A 19,302-nucleotide genomic window follows, 5' to 3' on the forward strand; every position below is an offset into this window, starting at 1 on the left:
CCGGTGGAGAATTGGGATTAGACTGGAAGGTGTCATTCAGAGGCTACTTACACAACAGCAGGCGGTCACTGTGATCTGTACGGTGTTACGTCCCGGTTGACACACTGGCTTTAGGTACAAGGGCTTGTGGGAGGTTTTGTTGTCCCCTCTTTCAATGCACAGAGGAGTTGCATTGACACTCACCTGATATAGGATATAAAAAAGGGAGAGAATTAAGCAGCTGAATCCAAAAAACTGTATTACAACGTGGACTTTTAACACACTGCTGTGAGTAATATCCTTGAAAATATACAAATAGTTATCACAACATTACAGATTAACAGTCAATAATAGCATCAAGTGAGGACACTTTCAACCCAATCTAGGAAAAGAAGGCCACAAAAGGCCCAAAATAACCATATAACCCTTTGAGAGAGAGCGCCATCTCAAAGACTCGAGCAATAAAAATGTGAAGAAGGGCCGATGATGCTTACTTGAACAGAGGCAGGCCAGTTAGTGTTCATTTGTCTGTCCTCGTGGTGGTAACACTTGAACTGCAACTCCAGATCCGGTCTGCAGGGGGCGACACAACACAAGGCTCAGGGAGAGACTGGGTGGGGTTATCAAACATTCCTTGTTTTCTTTATCTTGTGTTTTTCATATCACTCAGGAAGAGGAAACAGAGAGCTCTGAATTCACACTGAAGCCACATTTTATGTTACAGACGGAGTTACAAAACCTTTTAATGGCAATCCCCAAATACATTTCCTTTAAAACACTGTTCCTTTCCTGCCTCCATGATTCTTTAGAGAGTAAAAGCCTAGTTTGGAGATCATGACAGTGGAGAGGATATTATCTTGAACCTTTATTTGAAGAAAAATCCCTTGAGATCTCGTTTTCTAGGGGGTGCCCTGATGCACATAAACATTTATAGACATTTAAAACAAAAAAATAAACACATTTATAATTGCAATGACGATCAATTAAACAATCCAAACGACACAAACCGGGAGCAAAATTATCCGCAGAGGTCTCCTTCCCTTCAAAACAAACGGACCTGTTAATTTAAACACAGAGGTAAAAACACTGACAAGGAAAGTGACTTTCACTTTATCCAGCATGGTGAGTCGGACGCTGTAGAAAGAATATAAAGTGACATGCAGCTGAGCTGCCTCGCCGTAGGTCAGACGGCCTATTATTCTGACAGCTAAATAGTCCGTTACCTCTATTAACACCAAAATACAAATACAACTACCTCTGTGGCAACGCTTTTCATCCTGTGTTTTGGCACGTATTTCAGCAACATGGACAGAGGGCGTACGTCCACATTTAAACACACAGCAAGGCACACACACATAAATACTAAATTATATTTCCAAGTATTTCTGTTGTCCTAGCTTTTGCCATTCATATATTACAGGTGGGGAACTCGCAGTACTACAACTACACGCTCTCAGTCAACGGCAAAGAAGAACAGCACGGAGACAGTTATGAGAAGGACTACTTCACAGACCTCATAATAAGTCACACACACACACACACACACACACACACACACACACACACAGTCTATATAGCTGTCTGAATAACGGCAGTCCCCGTGCGGGTTGACAGTGATTCTTGCGCGTGCATCACGGTGTAATGAGCGCGGCCCACTGCGATGACTCTGAATGGTGCACATATGGGGATTGCAACACTTAACCTATGAAAATAAAACCAACCATCATTTATCAACACTGATGAGGAGCTCATGAAAAGATGCAACAGGCCAAAGGCTTAAAAATATGGAAACAACAGTTTGTGCATACACTACCAGTCTGGTGTCACTTAGAAATGTCCATTCCAGACAGAACACCGGCTGAGATCAGTTGCATTGTTTTTTTAATCAGGGCAGCAGTTTTCAGATTACATTATGCGTTTACATAATGTCAAAAGGGTTCTCGACTGTTGTAGAAAGAAGTGGCTGAAGAAACGCTTGACATCCATGCTTTTTGGTCTAAACGTCATACCCAAATTAAAAGTGGTACAGCTCCCATATACTTTGACACTCTGGGGTGTGCCTGATATCATTGGAAAGGTGATTGATGTGGGTGTATTTGTGTATTTGAGAAGTGTTGTATGTTGTAGTTTTTTGGCTTTTTTTCTTTGCACTTTTCAAATGGAAATAAAAAAAAAACGCACCGACATATCTGTAGAAAATAATTCATATAAAATCAATTTGTCAGTCTTTTGGCTTCTGGATTTTTTCTGTAGTAAGCTGAGACATGTGGCTATGGCCTTGTGTTGTCTGTCCCCTATCGGATGTGTTTAGAGCAGTGTATTCATTTTACAGATGTATGACTTGGACGGAAATAAAAACCCTCCATTCTAGCCTCTGTAACTCTGTGTCAGTAAGGCCTAGAATCACCCTGACACTTGTAACAATCAACTTTCCAATGATGTCAGGCACACCCCAGAGTGTCAAAGTATATGGGAGCTGTACCACTTTTAATTTGGGTATGACGTTTAGACCAAAAAGCATGGATGTCAAGCGTTTCTTCAGCCACTTCTTTCTACAACAGTCGAGAACCCTTTTGACATTATGTAAACACATAATGTAATCTGAAAACTGCTGCCCTGATTAAAAAAACAATGCAACTGATCTCAGCTGGTATTCTGTCTGGAATGGACATTTCTAAACTTTTGACCGGTAGTCTATGTAATTAGTAACGACACAAGTGTGCGGTAAAACAAACAAACGAACAAAGAAGAAGAGGCGAGGGTGTGGGATTGGAAAGTCTTCCTACCTCAACATGAGCGTTTTGTAGACGGAGTCTCTCAGCTGGAAGGCGTGGTTACTGACGGCCAGGTTGTGCTCCAGTCTGAAAGGCTCCAACACCACGCCGTCTCGTACCGGGAACGTCAGGCGCAGGTCGTCGCTCGGGTTACCTTTAATGAAAAACAAGACCCTGCCTTCAGGTGCGTTTCTACCACAGGTACTTTCCACACGAGCACTGAGACACTTTTACAGGAACGTGCGTTTGGACTTCCTCTACGATATCTATCAGGATCGTGTGTTTGCTTCAGCTCGTTTACAACTTCATCCACAAAATAAGGAAGTACTGGGTGCAACCAGTATCGATATTAGGGTGAAAGACTGTCATTAATTGTTATTATTAACGTTAGGTTTTCTGCTTTCCAGCTACTAGAAGAAATAAAGCTTTATTTGATTGTTGTTTTATCATGGTAAGGTACACAAATAGCCATAAATAAAACACTCTGCAGGCCCTTTACTAAGGAGACAGGCGCTCTGGGGTTTTCAGTCACCTTTTCAGTAAATACAAAGAACTACATAATGACTCTTAATTGTCGTTTCCTCGTGTGTGTGAAAATGCTGTTGTCATGTTTTGTTTCTTTAACCCTCCATGTTGCATTTTAAAAAAAATTTCCATATCAGAAATTTGGGTTTCTTTCAACCAAATTGGCCAAAAACATATCGTGGATGGCTCCATACAACCATTACTCTTTACTAGTGCTGTCAAACGATTAAAATATTTAATCACGATTAATCACATTAATGTCATAGTCAACTCGCAATTAATCACACATTTTTATTTATTCTAAAATGTCCCTTGATTTCTTTTTGTCCCATTTTTTTTCTCATTTTAATGCTCTTATCAACATGGAAAAGTGGATCGGCTTGCTTTGTGCTTTTGTCGCCTGGCTTTGACAAGGGGGCTTGGCCATCAGCCGAGTGCTTGGCCCTCAGCTGTGTGCTTGGCCATCAAGTGGTATTTCAGACTGGACGTGCTGCGATGATAGCTCAGTTCACAACGACAAAACACACAGATCACTTTGGTCTTGTCAATGGAACCATTTGGCAACTTTTTAAAAGTAAACTTTCCATTCAGAATCTTATTGGCATCCATTTCGGCGTCTCTTGCTCGCCATCCACTCAAAACATGACGTTAGCCTACTACTCTTTGGCCGGCTCGCAAGCCCAAACAAGTGTGTGCGGCGTGCCTTTTGTTTTGTTTCCGGTCTAGCTAGATCCGGTGTGGTGTTGTAGTTTTTCTAACGTTACTAGTTGTTGCAACAGCTTGTGAAAAAAACTACAGTTTGCTAGGCCAAAAAGAACGTTTGAACGTAAAAATTGACGCCGTTAAAATGGGTTTGCGTTAACGCCGTTAATAACGCGTTTAACTGACAGCACTGCTCTTTACAAGTAAAATAAATGATCAGTTCACTACTTTCATTGATTTTGGGTGTGTTACTTAATTTTATAGCGTTTAAAAATTTTTTTTATCAAAGAACGTTGGAAAAAAGAACAAAAACTTCCAAAAAAAAGTGCCGAAAAATCGACAAAAACATAGCAAATTTGTGACAAAGAAATTGGGGGGGTAAAAAAAGTCTCAAAAAGTCACAAAAACGTTGGGAAAAAGATCAGAAAAAAAGTGACGAAATGTTTTGAAAAAAAGTGAGAAAAAACGTCACCAAAAAAAGTTTTAATTTGAAATTTTGACCCAGAAAAAAAACAAAAGTTGCATGGTCGACGGGAAGACAACACAAGCGTTAAGAAAAAAAACAACGTTCACAAAAAGTCTGAATATTTTCTTTTCTTCCAAGGAACCACATCGCTTCAGGATCACCACAAACGCCGTGGATCATGCCTGCAGTTGATGGACTAATCAAATAAAATATAGCAATCATATTTAACAAGGGAGTAAGTGTTGAAAACAGTTCACGCAGCTCCAGGAAAAATTGTGAATCACTTCAAACGTCTTGCTCTGCTTACATCTCCTTTTGGACCGTTTCTGTGCGTTTTACACGGTGTCTTCTTTTTTTTAAAGACAGGACAGCTGAAGACATGAAAGGGGAGAGAGAAGGGAATGACATGCAGCAAAGGGCCGCAGGTCGGAGTCGAACCCGGGCCCGCTGCGTCGAGGAGTTAACCTCTATATATGGGCGCCCGCTCTACCAACTGAGCTATCCGGGCGCCCTCACACGGTGTCTTCATAAACTCCGGGTAACGAGGTTACGGTTGCACGCGACATCAGTTTGTTTTTCTTAAGCCTGGCCTGAAGCACCACATTTTTTTATTATAATAGCTTACAGGTAACCTGTGTGTGGCTGTGATGAGCAACATGATATGTGATCCGTCCAAAGCTAATTTATAACTTTATAATCTCAGTTTTTTGTCTTGTAAATTTGCATATTTAATCTCACAAATTCAGAGTTTTTTCTCTGAATATTATCCCCCACCCCTGCCTCCGTAATATATACTGTATATTTTTCCTACAAAAGGCCCTAATACGCTGTCGTAGGTTTCTGCGATTGTCTAATCCAATAACGTTTTTATGACGTTTAAGAAAACCGCTTACTGCTTATATATATATATATATATATATATATATATATATATATATATATATATATATATATATATATATAGAGAGAGAGAGAAGATTGCATGTAGACACACCGACTAAAGGGCGTCAGAACATCTTCTTTGCTTTCTGTGGTGCGTTTACTGCAGAGTCGTGTCTCACCTGTAGAGATCTGCTGGGTGTTGATGTTGGGTTTGGTGTCCGGTGGGAGGTACGGGGGTTTCGTGTCCTGGCCCGGGGACAGATAGGGAGGTATGGACGTCCCGGGTGTCATCGGAGGCGTGGGATTCCCTCCCATCGGGGAGCTGGGATATCCGGGCATCACTCCACCCCGACCTGGCTGAGAGACGAAGATAAGGGGTGTTTACAACTCCAAAGTATCTCCTTAAAAAGCACCTTACGGTATAGTTCTCTGTGTTATTCCATAGTCATTTATTAGGCATACATGACTTACCCCGTTGACTGCAGCCTGCGTGAAGGCGTTGTATCCTCCGGCTCCTCCAGGTGGCAGACTGCCCTGACCATTGAACGGCTCTGACTGGAAAACACAGACAGGAAACCAGACACTCAGCTAATGCTCCATCCATCTGGACCCCAAAGAGTTCAACAGTGTTGAAGAAATTAGATCTGTATGCCAAGAAGTAGAGCCCTGCGCGGGACTGTTTTTTTAATCCCGCATTTTTTCAAATATGCCGCACTTTTGCCACATAAATTGCCGATTTCCGCGCGAAATATGCGGGGCTCGCATGATTTCATAATCTCCGCATTTGCGTTGCAAAAAAGTCACATATATCTTAGCAGAAAAAATGTTGTGTTTACTTCACACAAGAGCAGCCATTTTCCCCTGTTGCCATGGGAACGTTATGTGATGTAATTACGCGACGTGAACATCATCGAAAAGCTGCAAACCCCGCCATGAAGCCACGATGACACCGCAGTTTCAGCAATTTCATCTCATAAAATTGCATAAATATCCCGCATATTCCATCGCAGTTTTTAAGAAAACGTGACGCATAATCAAGGATTTTAGCCCAAAACAATCACAAAAAAACTCTGCATTTTTCTGAAGGACTGGGGAGTAGAGGAGTGTTAATAAAGCGTTTGGCTGCTGTTTAACTGGATGCACTGTGAGCGTTGCTGATTTTCTAACGAAACCTAGCTAGGCGAACCTAACAGTCAGTTACAGCACTGATCAGGAGCAGCGCTCCTAAATCCTGGGACCAGCTGTCTATTTTTGGACCGCCCGCTCCCAGCCACAGCCCTGTTAACACCGCCCGCTCCCAGCCACAGCCCTGTTAACACCGCCCGCTCCCAGCCACAGCACTGTTAACACCGCCCGCTCCCAGCCACAGCCCTGTTAACACCGCCCGCTCCCGCGATATTTGTGTTGGGTCCTGAGGGACCCGCGGGATCTCAATCCCAATGCACTCCTCTACCATGAAGTTCAACAATTATAAGACTAAGTCATTGTGTTTGATTGATTTGTCAATACAAATGTCAGGAAATGGTGAAACATAATATAATACAACGGTGTACTTTTCCATGGGTTTTATCAGGCCTCCAGAGCTATTCATTTTATTATCATGTATGACAAAGGAAAGCATGATATTCTAACATTTAGGACGCATGAAACCTGCAAAAGTTTGTCTTTTCTACTTAAAAAAGTACTAAAACGATAATCCGATTACCAAGATAATACTCGGTGCAGCTCTAACCAACTTTCTAATCCCTAAGATATTCAGTTTATCACATAAGATTAAGAAAAGCAGCAAATCGTCATATTTGAGAAGCCGAAACTTTTCTTAACTTATGTTTAGCTTTTTTTGGTTAGCGATTTATGTTTTGTAAAATCTATTTTGTTGCTCCAACATTTGATTCTCTTGACTTTGTTTCGCTCGACTGTTTACAAAATGTTTTTTCAGTAATTGCTTTCATCGTGAAGCGGTTTGTAACTTTTGAAAGGTTTCATATAAATAAATCTTTACCAACTTACAAATATTTGAATAACAAACTTTAAGGGATTGCTACTGAACTATACTATGAACTACTAGCTATTGTTATGGGGTTTTTTTAAACAGAATTTTGGCTGATTTGTTATTTTGGATGCACGTTTGAGGCCCATAGCAGCTTACTGTTTCTGTAGAATGTGTGTACTTTATATCATTTTGGTTTTGTTTTTCATTTTAATCAATCAATCAATCAAGAGTTGTGCCTCCATATACAAGCTTGACATAGCTTACCAGGGTGTCCCATTTCACATATCTGCATTATTTGTTATGATTGTACTTGTCTTTTAAACTGTTTCATGAATAAACTAAACTGAAACTCAAATATCGATGTCGGCCTCAGACGTCCGGCACCAGCCAGGCTCCGTTTTTATGAAAGGAAACGGAAGTGGACTACCTTATAATACTGTGGAGGATTGGGCTGGCCGGCTCCTGGGGGGAACTGTGCCGGGTTGTGAGATCCAGAAGTGTACTGCCCCATGAGAGGCATCCGACTGGAGGGGTAAGAGGGTGAGGGGGGGCATCGCTGCTGTGGACCAGTGGGGTACTGCAGAGGCTGGGTAGGGTACCCCGACATCCCACCAGAGCCGTACTGCTGCACTGGAAAACCCTGAACACACAGATAGGAAAAGTTACCGGCGTATAAGAGTTTATTGAGAAACCCAAGCAACAGAAGGAAACGGGTCAAATTACAATTCAAACACTGAGTCACCTCACTGCTTTGTTGCCACATACACATGTTGTTGCACTTCTCCTCAATTATGTGTTAAGGTAAAATCATGTCAACCATACATTTAACGAAAACTGCCCAACATTCAGCCCCCCCCAAAAAATAAATACTGAGCAGAGCAATGACACATTGTAAACAATCTGGCAGTGCAATGAAGTATTAAACATAGTGATGAAACACGGTGGAATAATAACTTCCACATTTACGGAAGCAAATAAATGGATTAGTTGTTTATAAAATGTCAGAAAATGATGAAAAATGTGTATTTAGTGTTTCCTGTTAATTGACGAATCGATGCTTATAACTTCTCTCCAGTTTGTTGTAACTTCTCAAACAAGACATCCAGTCAGAGCCCAGCTGGCATTTGATGCCATCAAACAGGAAGTGGTTTATACTTATATTTTCTTTTTATAAATGTGAGCAGTGCGTTTTCTGTTGGCTTGAGGAAACCACACCAGTGCAGGGAGATCATCTAATAAGATTTTAAGAAGTGTGTCAGCCTTCTGCATTTTCAATGTATGAGGAAACGCCCCCTCACTGACCTCTGAATGGAAAGGCCGTTTGAGCCCCTGCTGTTGCCCAGGATAACCTCCGTGCTGGGCCATCTTCTGAGCCTGGGCAGGGTGAGAAGGATACAGGCCTCCGCCGGGAGGTGGAGGTCCCGGCCTGGAAGAGACCATCCCTGGAGGGCCGCGGGGGCCCGCGTGAGACAGGAACTGGGTGCTGTAAGAGGATGCTCCACCCATCTGGGAGGGAAAGGGAAATACAACAGCAGGGGTAAAAAACAAAGCTCACTGGGTATTTGACACAAAGTACAGGAGTGTGAACAGTGTGTCAGAGAAAATAAAGTTATTAAAAAGCTGTAAAGGCACGTTCAGTCCAGAAAAAGCGATCTGCCGCAGAGCTGTGCGGCGGTGGGAGTGTCACCTAAATGGCCCATTTGTGTGACATCCTGTTGTGTTCTTTAACCCCCCCCAACATCTAAGGTCCAAATCTTATACAGTAGAGGATCAATAAGGATTTTTAACAGTAAGCCATTCACGGCAGACTGTAAATAAACACAATTAAACATATACACAATTTACTTTGCCTAGTACGCTCTATCACTGTCGTACACTCCCTGTATTAGTGCTGCATCTTGCATAGATTGTAAAATATTGATCAGTGATCAGGTTGCAAATGGACAACTCGCGTTCCAACTACACCTCCTGTTAATGCAGTTTCCTTACAGCTGGCGAAACGGTGTGTCTATTATGTCAAAAACGCTTGAATGCAGCTTGTTTCTCCACAACTTAACTGTGAGCCGTTTGTAAATGAATGACTCTGCACTTCAGCTGAGGAGAAGTTGGATTTGTCACTGTTAAATTATACAGTGTTGCAGACCCAAATCATCAAGTTTGTTTTCCCCCTTAAGGTTGCAAGGACCTTGGTTTATGCAGAGTGAGCATTCGCTCTCTTTTGCATCCCGCACACTGTCAGTCAAAATGATTTCATTATTGGCAAATCTATCTTTTAATAACCGCATAGTTTATTATTTAAAAGCTCTCCTCCCACTGAATTTCTCTCCTTGAAATCTCCTAAAGACAGGAGTCGTCTCACAAGTTAGGAAAGTCAGTACTTTTGCTTCTCGGTCTAAAAGTAGAACCAAAGATGAACCAAAGGTTTGGCCAGTTTGGACTGATTTCCACGTCTCAATAAATACAACCTCAGAACCAGTTGTTTCTTCTTCTAAAGATGTAGCATTGTCAGCATTAATGAATAAATATGTACAGGCACATTTAGACGCATGATGATGTACAACCTGGGTTTGCTTTGTTCATTTGAATATATATATATATATATATATATATATATATTTTCTATGTCTTTTTTGTGTCTTTGTTGATGTCCGGTCATGAGCACACTGAAGAAAATCCCTAGCAACTTGCACCGAGTTGTATGGCAATAAAGTATTGAATCTTGAAGTGGAAAAAGAAATGATGATAGTGTTCGCGAAGCTCCTACAGTGACTCTCGTTTTGTAAACAGTTCTGGGGAGTAAATAGTCTGGCAAGAGAGAGCCGTGTCAAATGAGGTCATGTCTCTGCTGTTAATAAGAAACATGTGTCATGAATCTGTGGAAGCAGCAGAAAAAACAGCTTCTGCTTTGCACCCCTCCCACGGCCCTGCAACCCAACGTCACACCTCCAAACCCGGCCGGCGTGCGTAAAGCCTGTCTCAACAACTGTCCTGAACTTTAACTTATGAGTCAATAAACTCGTACCAAAAACTTAGGTTAGGAATTGGACAGAGATTCTTTTTTTAAACAGTGCTTGCGTGGACAGCTTTTGTTGTTGTTTTCTGACTGTTGAAGAAAGAAAAAACTACTTTTTTGTTCTAAGAAGGGGGAAAAATATGCACATTTTGATGCAACTCAGACAAACAAATGACTCTGAATGGCTTTATACACACTGGCCCAAGTTGTGACTGGAAACTGAAGACATCCTGTGCAGAGATACTGTTATTATGATGTCAAACAAAACAATAAAAAAAATGCCAGAATAGGTTTCAAACATGTTAATCTGCAACGACAACTGACATGGACAGGCTAGATCGGCACCGGATCTATTTTTTGGGCAAAAAAAATAAATAAAAATAAAATAAAAAAGATGAATAAAATGACTCAGGATAGGGTTAAAAGATCCCAGGCTCCCGTACAGACCGACACGTTTACCTGGCCATAGTTCATCTCCTGGTTCTGCTTCTCCTGTATTGCTGCGACAGTTGCCGTAGCAGTGGCAGTTGCTGTGGCAGCGGCGGCGGCAACGGCAGCGGCAGCAGCCTGAGTGAAGTCTGAGGGAGGACGAACGCCCATACCGGCACCTCCACTGTTACCAGAGTAACTGCAAGAAGGAGAGAAAGACGTGGAGATGAGTGGGCGGTGAACTAAGTGAAATGAGCGTGCGAGTGTGTGTGGTTTCGTCATGAGCGTGAGTCAGAGCAGTGGGTGAGAGCAGCCACGCTGACATATGTTGATGCTAAAACCCCGCAGAAATGACACAAAGCATTGTGCTACATAACAACACTGTTCAATTATCAAACTCATTTCCATTTTATACCTTCCATTTTCTTTCATGATCAAAGCAACGCATGAGAATGTATGTTGCTTACAAAAAAAAACGCTCAGTGTTAAAGCAACAGGAAACTCAAGGTTGTGAATTATTCTCCAAATAGGTGTTAATTATGTTTATGTGCTCCTAGAAATAACATTAATTGCTGTAAATGGCTCTTATGTTGTTAAACTATTGCCACATAATGAGCATTTCTCTGCCTGGGTGTCTCCTTTGTTGGGCGATTGATTGTCAAAGACTACCAGGTGAAACAGGTATCTGGAGCATTTTCCACCTTAAAAAAAATCCACAGAGCTCATTCCAAACTACAAAGAAAAAGTATAACCGTGTGCAGCAACAAACTGTAAACAATTGAGTGCAAGAGGCAGCATTGTGACTCTAAAGTTGGAATTTCGTGGAGCTGTGACAGGTGAGTTTTTAGCTGTGCTAGCAGAGTGGCTTTAGGCCCCTTTTACACGTACGTGGTTATTTTGAAAAACGGAGACATTTCCCTTCGTTTGTGCCCTTCGTTTACACGCAAACGGAGAATTTGAGTCCGTTTTAAAACTCCGGCCAGAGTGGAGATTTTGGAAAACTTTGTTTGCATGTAAACTGAGACAAACGGAGGTTTAGGCAGCCGAGGAAGTGAGGAAGAGAAGAGTGAGGAAGTGATTCGTTGCCGTTGTTGCCATTTCCGGGAGTCTGATTGGCTAACGTGTGCTTGAGCTTCTCGTTACACTGCCACCTACAGGTTTGGCACGCTCTTAACGGCATTGACGGCATATATACACGGGTACGTGTAAACAAACACTTTTCTGAAAACTGACAGCTGTGCACGATGTTATTTCTGAGGTTGAAATGTCCATTTATGAAAATAGCCGGCCACGTGTAAACGTAGCGTTAGAGATGGCAGCGGTCTAGAATAAAGTATCTCAACAACTATTGGATGGATTGCCATGAAATTTGGAACAGATATACATGTTCCCCAGAGGATGAATCCTACTGAATTGAGTGATCTTCCAACTTTTCCTGTAGCACCACCATAAGGTTAAACGTTTGGCTTTTTAGTGAAATATCTCAACAAATATTGGATAGATTGTCATTCATTTTGGTTTCCGACGTTCATGTTCCCCAGAGGATGAATTTTAAATCACTTTGGTGATTATTACTAACTGACTCAATCTAGTTGCATCATTAGGTCAAACTTCCAATTTGTCCAATACTTTAATTGTATGAACACCTGCAGAATTAATGACATTCCCATCAGCCTCAACTGTACTTTAAGAACTTGATCCTACGACAAGTTATATTCATATATATATATATATTCATTTTAAGTCATATTGAAAGTATAACTTAGTGTTAAATTCACAGCAGCTGACATTTAGTGACCAGAGGAGCAGTGTACCTTCCACCGTAGCCCGAGGACTGGTTGTAAGCAGCACTGGGACGTCCGTACATGACCGGCTGGCCGTAGCCCTTAGAGACGGCGTCTCCATATGACTGCTGGCCCATATACTGGGAGCCCATGCCAGGACCCATACCGGGGCTGCCGCCAGGCATCATGTGACCGCCAGAGCCCTCACCCGGACCCATGGGTGCCCCAAACACCTACATGGGAAACAGAGAGAGGCGTCACCTCAGTCAACAGTGCCAACATATGAACCATAACAAGTGAAGTCAATCAGAGAGAGATGACATTATCCACATTACTGATGATTATTTATCAAAAATCTCATTGTGTAAATATTTTGTAAAAGCACCAATAGTCAACACTACAATATTGTTGCGGTATCGATATCGAGGTATTTGGTCAAAAATATCGTGATATTTGATTTTCTCCATATCGCCCAGCCCTACATGGGGTCATCAGGTGTTTCGGGTCTCGCAACATCAGACACCCTCTGCCATGCGACCCAGCCAGGGTTGATCAGGCCCTGACTTGCGTCCCAGCAGCAAATTGAATGTTGTGCGTGTAATATTTCCAAACATCCCAGAATGTGCACACGTTTGTTCTTCCCTTATAATAACCTTTGCAGCTCTCGTCCTACATCCTGAAGGAGAGGTTTCCCACGTCGATAAAATGCTTTTACTCCTACACTTATAAGTAGGAACACATACGTATCAATCTGAGAAGTTTGGGAGCATATTTAATAAGTTAAAAATGCTCTAATGTGCCAACTGAAGCAATTAGGCAGCTCACTTCTACTTACACTGAAGCGTAGGAGTGAGCTTTAAGAGCAGCTTCTAAGTGTTCAAAATCAGTCACATCAGAGAGAAACAGCCATCTTCTCCTTTGGTAACTTTCTTTAAAGGCGAGACATTACAGGCAAAAACATGTTTTTTTTTTCCAATGTCATATGAGCCTTGATTTCACTTAAATAATAAATAAATACAAGCTTTTCTTTGTGTCGTTACATGACGCAAAACAGGAGGAGAAAAAAATGCTAAATGTCCCTGGGTGCTGAGACGTGTTGGTGTTACCTGACTGTGTGTGGGATTGGTCACGCCCCACACTGTGGTTACTACAGAGAGAGATCCTGGGTGCTGATTGGTGCCTGGTTGCCAGGAGACTGGGTCATTCAGGAAGGGGCCGTCGCTGCTGCAGAAAGGAGATGAAGCCGAGTTACTGGGATGGTTAGGAAGGTTCAGGAGGGCGCATTCATCCAGATATCAACAACGGTATCACAGTTAGGGCTGCAACTAACGATTATTTTCATTCTCAATTAATCTGTGCATTATTTTCTGGATGAATGGATCAGTTGTTTGGTCTCTAAAATGTCAGAAAATTGTGAAAAATGTGGATCGGAGTTTCCCAAAAGCTCAAGATGACGTCCTCAAATGTCTTGTTTTGTCCACAACTCAAAGATATTCAGTTTACTGTCTCAGAGGAGAGAAGAAACTAGAAAATGTTCACGTTTAAGACGCTGGAATCAGAGAAAGTGTCTTACTTTCATGAAAAAAATTACTCAAAACTATTATGAAAATAGTTGGCGATTAATTAAAAAACTGACAAATAATGGTTAATCTTCGCAGCTCTCGCAGATCGTACTGTACGCACGTAATCACTTCCATTATGGGTCAATGTTCCAATTATTGTCTCTATTAAAGGTGCTCTGAGCGATGTTGGGTGACGTTACTTCTTGTTGACGTTCAAAGTATTTTTAAACAAAACGGAGGCTAGCTCGCTCCCCCCTCCTCCTCATCCCGTCCCCTCCCCCTCCGTGCTACCGTGCACTAATCCCCCCAACCCCCACCCCCAAATCCTTCTTGTCGGTTATTGGCTGGAAGACCGTTTGTTATGTTTGGTGGTTCAGGTTGGCGCAGTTTGTTTTTGTTGCCGTTTGTAGAGCCTGGACGGTCTACAGAGACCACTTTTTTTTACAGTGTGTTCAGGGGACAGGCAGCTAGCAGATAGTGAGGAGATGTTTGCTGTATGTGACAAAAAATGTTGTAGCCTAAAAAACGCGTTACATCGCTTAGAGCACCTTTAATAGTTTATATCGTATATATAAGTGTCAGGAAATAATGAAAACATTGTCCCAAAGCTGAAGATGACGCCTCCAAGACTCAAAGATTTTCAGTTTACTATCACATAGTGACATAGAGTGAATTAACTAAAAAAATATTCACATTTAAGAAGCAGCAATCAGAGAATTTGTTACTCAAACCGATTATCTAAATAGTTGGGGATTCATTTAATAGTTGACATCTTTTTAGCTCTAATCAGTCAATGTTTTATTATTTCCTCATTAAAAACAAAAAAGGTGTTTAAGCACCTTATTAGGGATTATTTGTACTGCAGTAGCACAGAGACAGTACCGAGTAAGAGGTCATCAATACATCATTTACACCTCGGTGAGCTAACGATTAACCTGAGCATGGTTTATTCATCTGACAGTTGAGGTTACCCTCTGCTTCCTCCTTCTGAACCATTTCTCTAACAGAAAACTGCCACAGCATTACGTCATTTTGACATCTGTACCCACTGTTTTTTTTTATATTTTACTGTCCATTTTTCACAGTTCCTAGGGAAAGAATCATAAGATCAAAAGATTGAATTTAACTGCATTGCTTTTTCTGTTTCTTTTTACAATCAGCTCCATTTCTGGGGCTGCATGTCGTGTCAGAGAGTTGGCAACACGTCTCCTGCTCTCATGGTTTATTGGAGAGAAATGGAGCAGTCAACAGGCTTTGTGGCTGCACTCAATTAAAGTGTGTTTTGGCTCGAGTAAACCCAACCGAGATGCTTCCAAAAAAAAAAAGGCTGAACAGAGGACACTCAACAGTCGATTGCCTTTAGAGTTTGTAATTAAGGATTCAAAGCTGTTTGATTCATTCATTTTCTCTTTGGAAACCAAACCATTTCTTTTTTTTCTCTCGTACCTCTACAACTACAAGTTTAGCAGTGGCACTAGGGCTGTCAACGAATAGTCTAAATGTGGATACATATTAAACAAAAACAAGACATTCAAATATTAAAGTGCCCATATTATGCTCATTTTTCTCTGAGGTTATATCAGAAGAGGTTTACATGGTTTAATTTTCAAAAAACACCATATTTTTGTTGTACTGCACATTGCTGCAGCTCCTCTTTTCACCCTGTGTGTTGAGCTCTCTGTTTTAGCTACAGAGTGAGACCTCTCACTTCTGTTCCATCTTTGTCGTCAGTCGCACATGCGCAGTAGCTAGGTAAGGACTACTAGCTAGTTTATTTCTCCAACTTCAGTCAGTACAAGGCAGGATTAGCTGGGAGACTTCTTCTAAACGAGGGCGCACTTCCAACTTTGCGTGGAATACCTGCAGAACAGGGACATGGAAGTAGTTCTTTTGTAGACAGAACTAGTGTGTGTTGTAGCAGTGTTTTGCCATTGAGAACGAGCTAGCATGCTAGCGCTAGCATGCTACGGTTAGCCACCTCGTCTCGGCTAGTGACGTAGAAAGCGTGGATGTTTTTTGTTTTTTTCAAGTTTGTATGCGTGTTGGAAGCACCAGAGACACAAAATAACACCCCAAATCCCAGAAAAAGTGTTTTTCCACAATATGGGCACTTTAACATTCGATTGTGAAAATAGTGCCGCTGCTCCCTCAACGTTCATTTCCCTGTCTGTGTAACTGTCCGATTGAGCCCAGCCTTTAGTGCAGATCATTCACAGCGAGCGAGTGGATACCGATACCAGCGTTTTAGGCAGTATCGGAGCCAAATTTCTGCCAGATCGGTTGTCGTTTGAAGTGCAGTTCGAGGGGGGGTCACAGCTAATTAATTGCCTGAGCAATCAATGATCTGGCTGCGGTCAAAACATCTCTTCTAGACTGTAGTGCGTTTGTTCGGAATCGTACTGCAGTAGTATTTGTTGTATGTTGTGGATAGGTTGATTATAGTCTTGAATGAGACTGAGCTGGGATATACTGTAAAACTGAGCTTTGCTGCAGAATAAACACATTATTTGCTGCATCCTCCAGACATCGGCTCATAGAATTGCACAAAGTAACACTGCCTTTTTGTCAACATTGTTGAGAACGTGGTAGTCCTGTTTGAACAAACGTTGTTGGAGTTGCCACAGGACAAAATTAACCAGGTGTTACGAGCTTTAAATCAATGCCAATCAATTGATCCGTAGAAAAACGTATAGTTGAGTTAACGCAACTAGGGCTGGATCTGAATTTTCGTTCTGTAGGTATTCGATTTTCAATATTGTGATTTGAATATTAGTTTTTTTGTTTTCCTTCAATACTGTAACAAAGTTGAGACGGATTGACAATAACGGAAAACAATAATTATGAAATATATTCTACTTGTGCTACATTGGGCGGGTTAAAGAACACAACGTCACGTCACACAATGAGCCATCTAAGTGACACTCCCACCACCGCACAATCCTGCAGCGATCGAATAGTCGCTGTTCATTAGTACCGAAGCTTCGATGCACACAAAAAAAATGGAAAAATGGTATTTGGGACAGCCCTAAACACAACACACAAGATCAATAAGAAAGCACACTGTGCAGCCCAATATTTGCATAACAGTTGTGGATGGAAATATACATTTAATGGCATCTTTTTTGTGCAAACTTACAACATCTGGATGTAAACTTGGAAGCCAGGTGACCTAAAGAGAGCCTGACTGTGTGATACAGACCACAGGAGTGGACAACAAACCAAGGGTGTCACATGGTTCATCTGTGGACTGTGTGTGTGTGTGTGTGTGTGTGTGTGTGTGTGTACCTTTGTGGATTGGGAGGCAGGGAAGGTTTCATGGAGTTGAGGTGGTTCATCGGATGAACGGGGGGATCATCAGAGAGCCCCCACTGTACTTAAGATGCAGCCCTAAGAGGGAGAAAGACACACATAAAGACAGTTACTTAGAGCTCATTTGCTGCACAGCAACAATTCATCATCACCATACCCCACACTGTGTGCACAAAGACACAGTGCCCTCCCACTCAGAGCCACTCGCTTTAATCTGTGTGCGTGTGTGTGTGTGTGTGTGTGTGTGTGCGCACGCACATCAAAACGTTAGCCTATCGCTGACTGCTGTAGCTCTGATACCTCTCAGAGGAGGGGGGAGGGAAGGGTGCTGGAAGCTAAATTTAGCTTGCTGATTTCAAAAGGAATTTAAGAGAACATAGATGTGAAGAGGCAGAGTCTTCTCTCAGCAGCACACCGACACTTGTTCTGCCGCTGAGAGGAATCATCTTGTTCTGCGATTTGCTTCATTTGATAACACCCCTACATTTTTATCCGCCACTCTCCCTCCTTCAATACCAGATGTTTTCCCTATTTTCCTACATTTTCCTCATCCCCACTCCCGCTAATGATTTTCTTTATCTGACAGTGACAAGCTCATTTTCCGACCTCCCTGACATACACCCCCTCATGTCCTCTGTTTGGTTTCCTTTTTGCAGATTTGGGTCAGACACCCCACATGTTGTGCAGGGGAGAGTGGAGGGGCGTGGCTTCTGGGGCTACAGCCCCGAATGTTTTCTTAAAAGCCCTAAATCTTTTAGGCTTTTAAAAGACCTTAGACTGTTCTATGATACCACCTAAAGAGTTCTCATATAATTGAGTAAATGTTCTTCTGTTATAATATTCAATTCAGAGTATTGAAGACCACATTTACTTGGCATTGTTGGGGATCATTGATTTGCAATTAGAGCAGCCCGGATCATTATGATTTTGATTCAAATGCAGCAGATTTGTCAGCTTACCATTCATTCATACTCAAGCATCGATAAAAAAGGGTTTCAAGATCAGTACTCTGGATCAAAAGAAGTCCATTGCCTGACATCCCATGGTGGCAAACAACAAACTTCGAGCTAGCAAGCTACACACTGAAAAATAGCAAGTTTTAAATAAAATGTGGATGGTGCAACAAGGCAGGCCTGCTTGGTTCTTTCGGTAAATGATTGTGGGGGATGGGGTGGCCAGTGCCCCCTTAATTTTAAGCCTCGACCCCCCCCTCTGGCCCCCCTAACTGTGGCAAATATTTTCATTCATGTTTAACCCCATCTTTACAAAGAGGGGATATTATTCATGTGCAGTGATAAATAAAATGTAAGTCAACACTAAATGAGTATTCTTCTTCTTTGTTTATTGTTATATGTATCATCAGTCTTTTGTAGAACCCAATCTATGGAGGGTTGGTGCTATGTAACACTTGTGCTTTTATTTTGTACCACTAAAATCGCATGTGGGTCCAGCCGGGCCCCTTCATTTGAAATGGTCTAGAACCGCCACTGTTTCTAACTGGGACGTTTTGGGAATGATTGGTGGGATTGCTGTGGACGAAGTACACACGGAGATACACTGGAAAGAGCAAACTATGTTTAACCATGTACCATCATTTAATAGCTCACGTTACTGTATTGTGTCAACAGTTATCTTCATTTATTATTGTATGTGGCGTTTTCTTTTGCGGGTTCCATCCTGAGACTATTTAGCAGAGCCACCGTTGCAGCGTCCGGATCTTAGCGCCGCCCAAGATGATTGTGATTGGTTTAAAGAAATGCAAACTGCCAAAAGCGTTTTTTTCTCCCATCTCAGAATGCATCTGTGGTGTAGCCAGACCTTACGAGAGCTAGCACTGCCAGACTATAAGATTAATAATGCTGTTTATGCCAAATTTCTACCCTA

General features: G+C 41.9%; 1 protein-coding gene across 8 annotated transcripts in view; it reads right to left on the reverse strand.

The window, feature by feature from the left end:
* Positions 1-19,302, reverse strand: part of zmiz2 (zinc finger, MIZ-type containing 2) — a 37,052-nt gene that overhangs the window by 10,942 nt on the left and 6,808 nt on the right. For 6 of the 8 annotated variants that reach the window (XR_013503191.1, XM_078271007.1, XM_078271012.1 and 3 more), the window contains exons 2-12: positions 17,395-17,496; positions 13,654-13,771; positions 12,578-12,780; positions 10,794-10,962; positions 8,624-8,827; positions 7,749-7,961; positions 5,800-5,883; positions 5,508-5,685; positions 2,766-2,907; positions 474-552; positions 52-183 (exon numbers count right to left, since the gene is read on the reverse strand). Coding sequence is in view for 7 of the 8 variants with exons in the window: in XM_078271007.1 (XP_078127133.1) it covers positions 52-183; positions 474-552; positions 2,766-2,907; positions 5,508-5,685; positions 5,800-5,883; positions 7,749-7,961; positions 8,624-8,827; positions 10,794-10,962; positions 12,578-12,780; positions 13,654-13,771; positions 17,395-17,444 (1,572 nt within the window). In the remaining variant the exon portion in view is untranslated. The remainder of the gene's footprint in view (positions 1-51; positions 184-473; positions 553-2,765; positions 2,908-5,507; positions 5,686-5,799; positions 5,884-7,748; positions 7,962-8,623; positions 8,828-10,793; positions 10,963-12,577; positions 12,781-13,653; positions 13,772-17,394; positions 17,497-19,302) is intronic. The other 2 variants (XM_078271010.1, XM_078271013.1) reach the window with 1 other exon arrangement.

Source organism: Sander vitreus, chromosome 16, assembly GCF_031162955.1.
Source record: "Sander vitreus isolate 19-12246 chromosome 16, sanVit1, whole genome shotgun sequence".
Taxonomy (NCBI): Eukaryota; Metazoa; Chordata; class Actinopteri; order Perciformes; family Percidae; genus Sander; species Sander vitreus.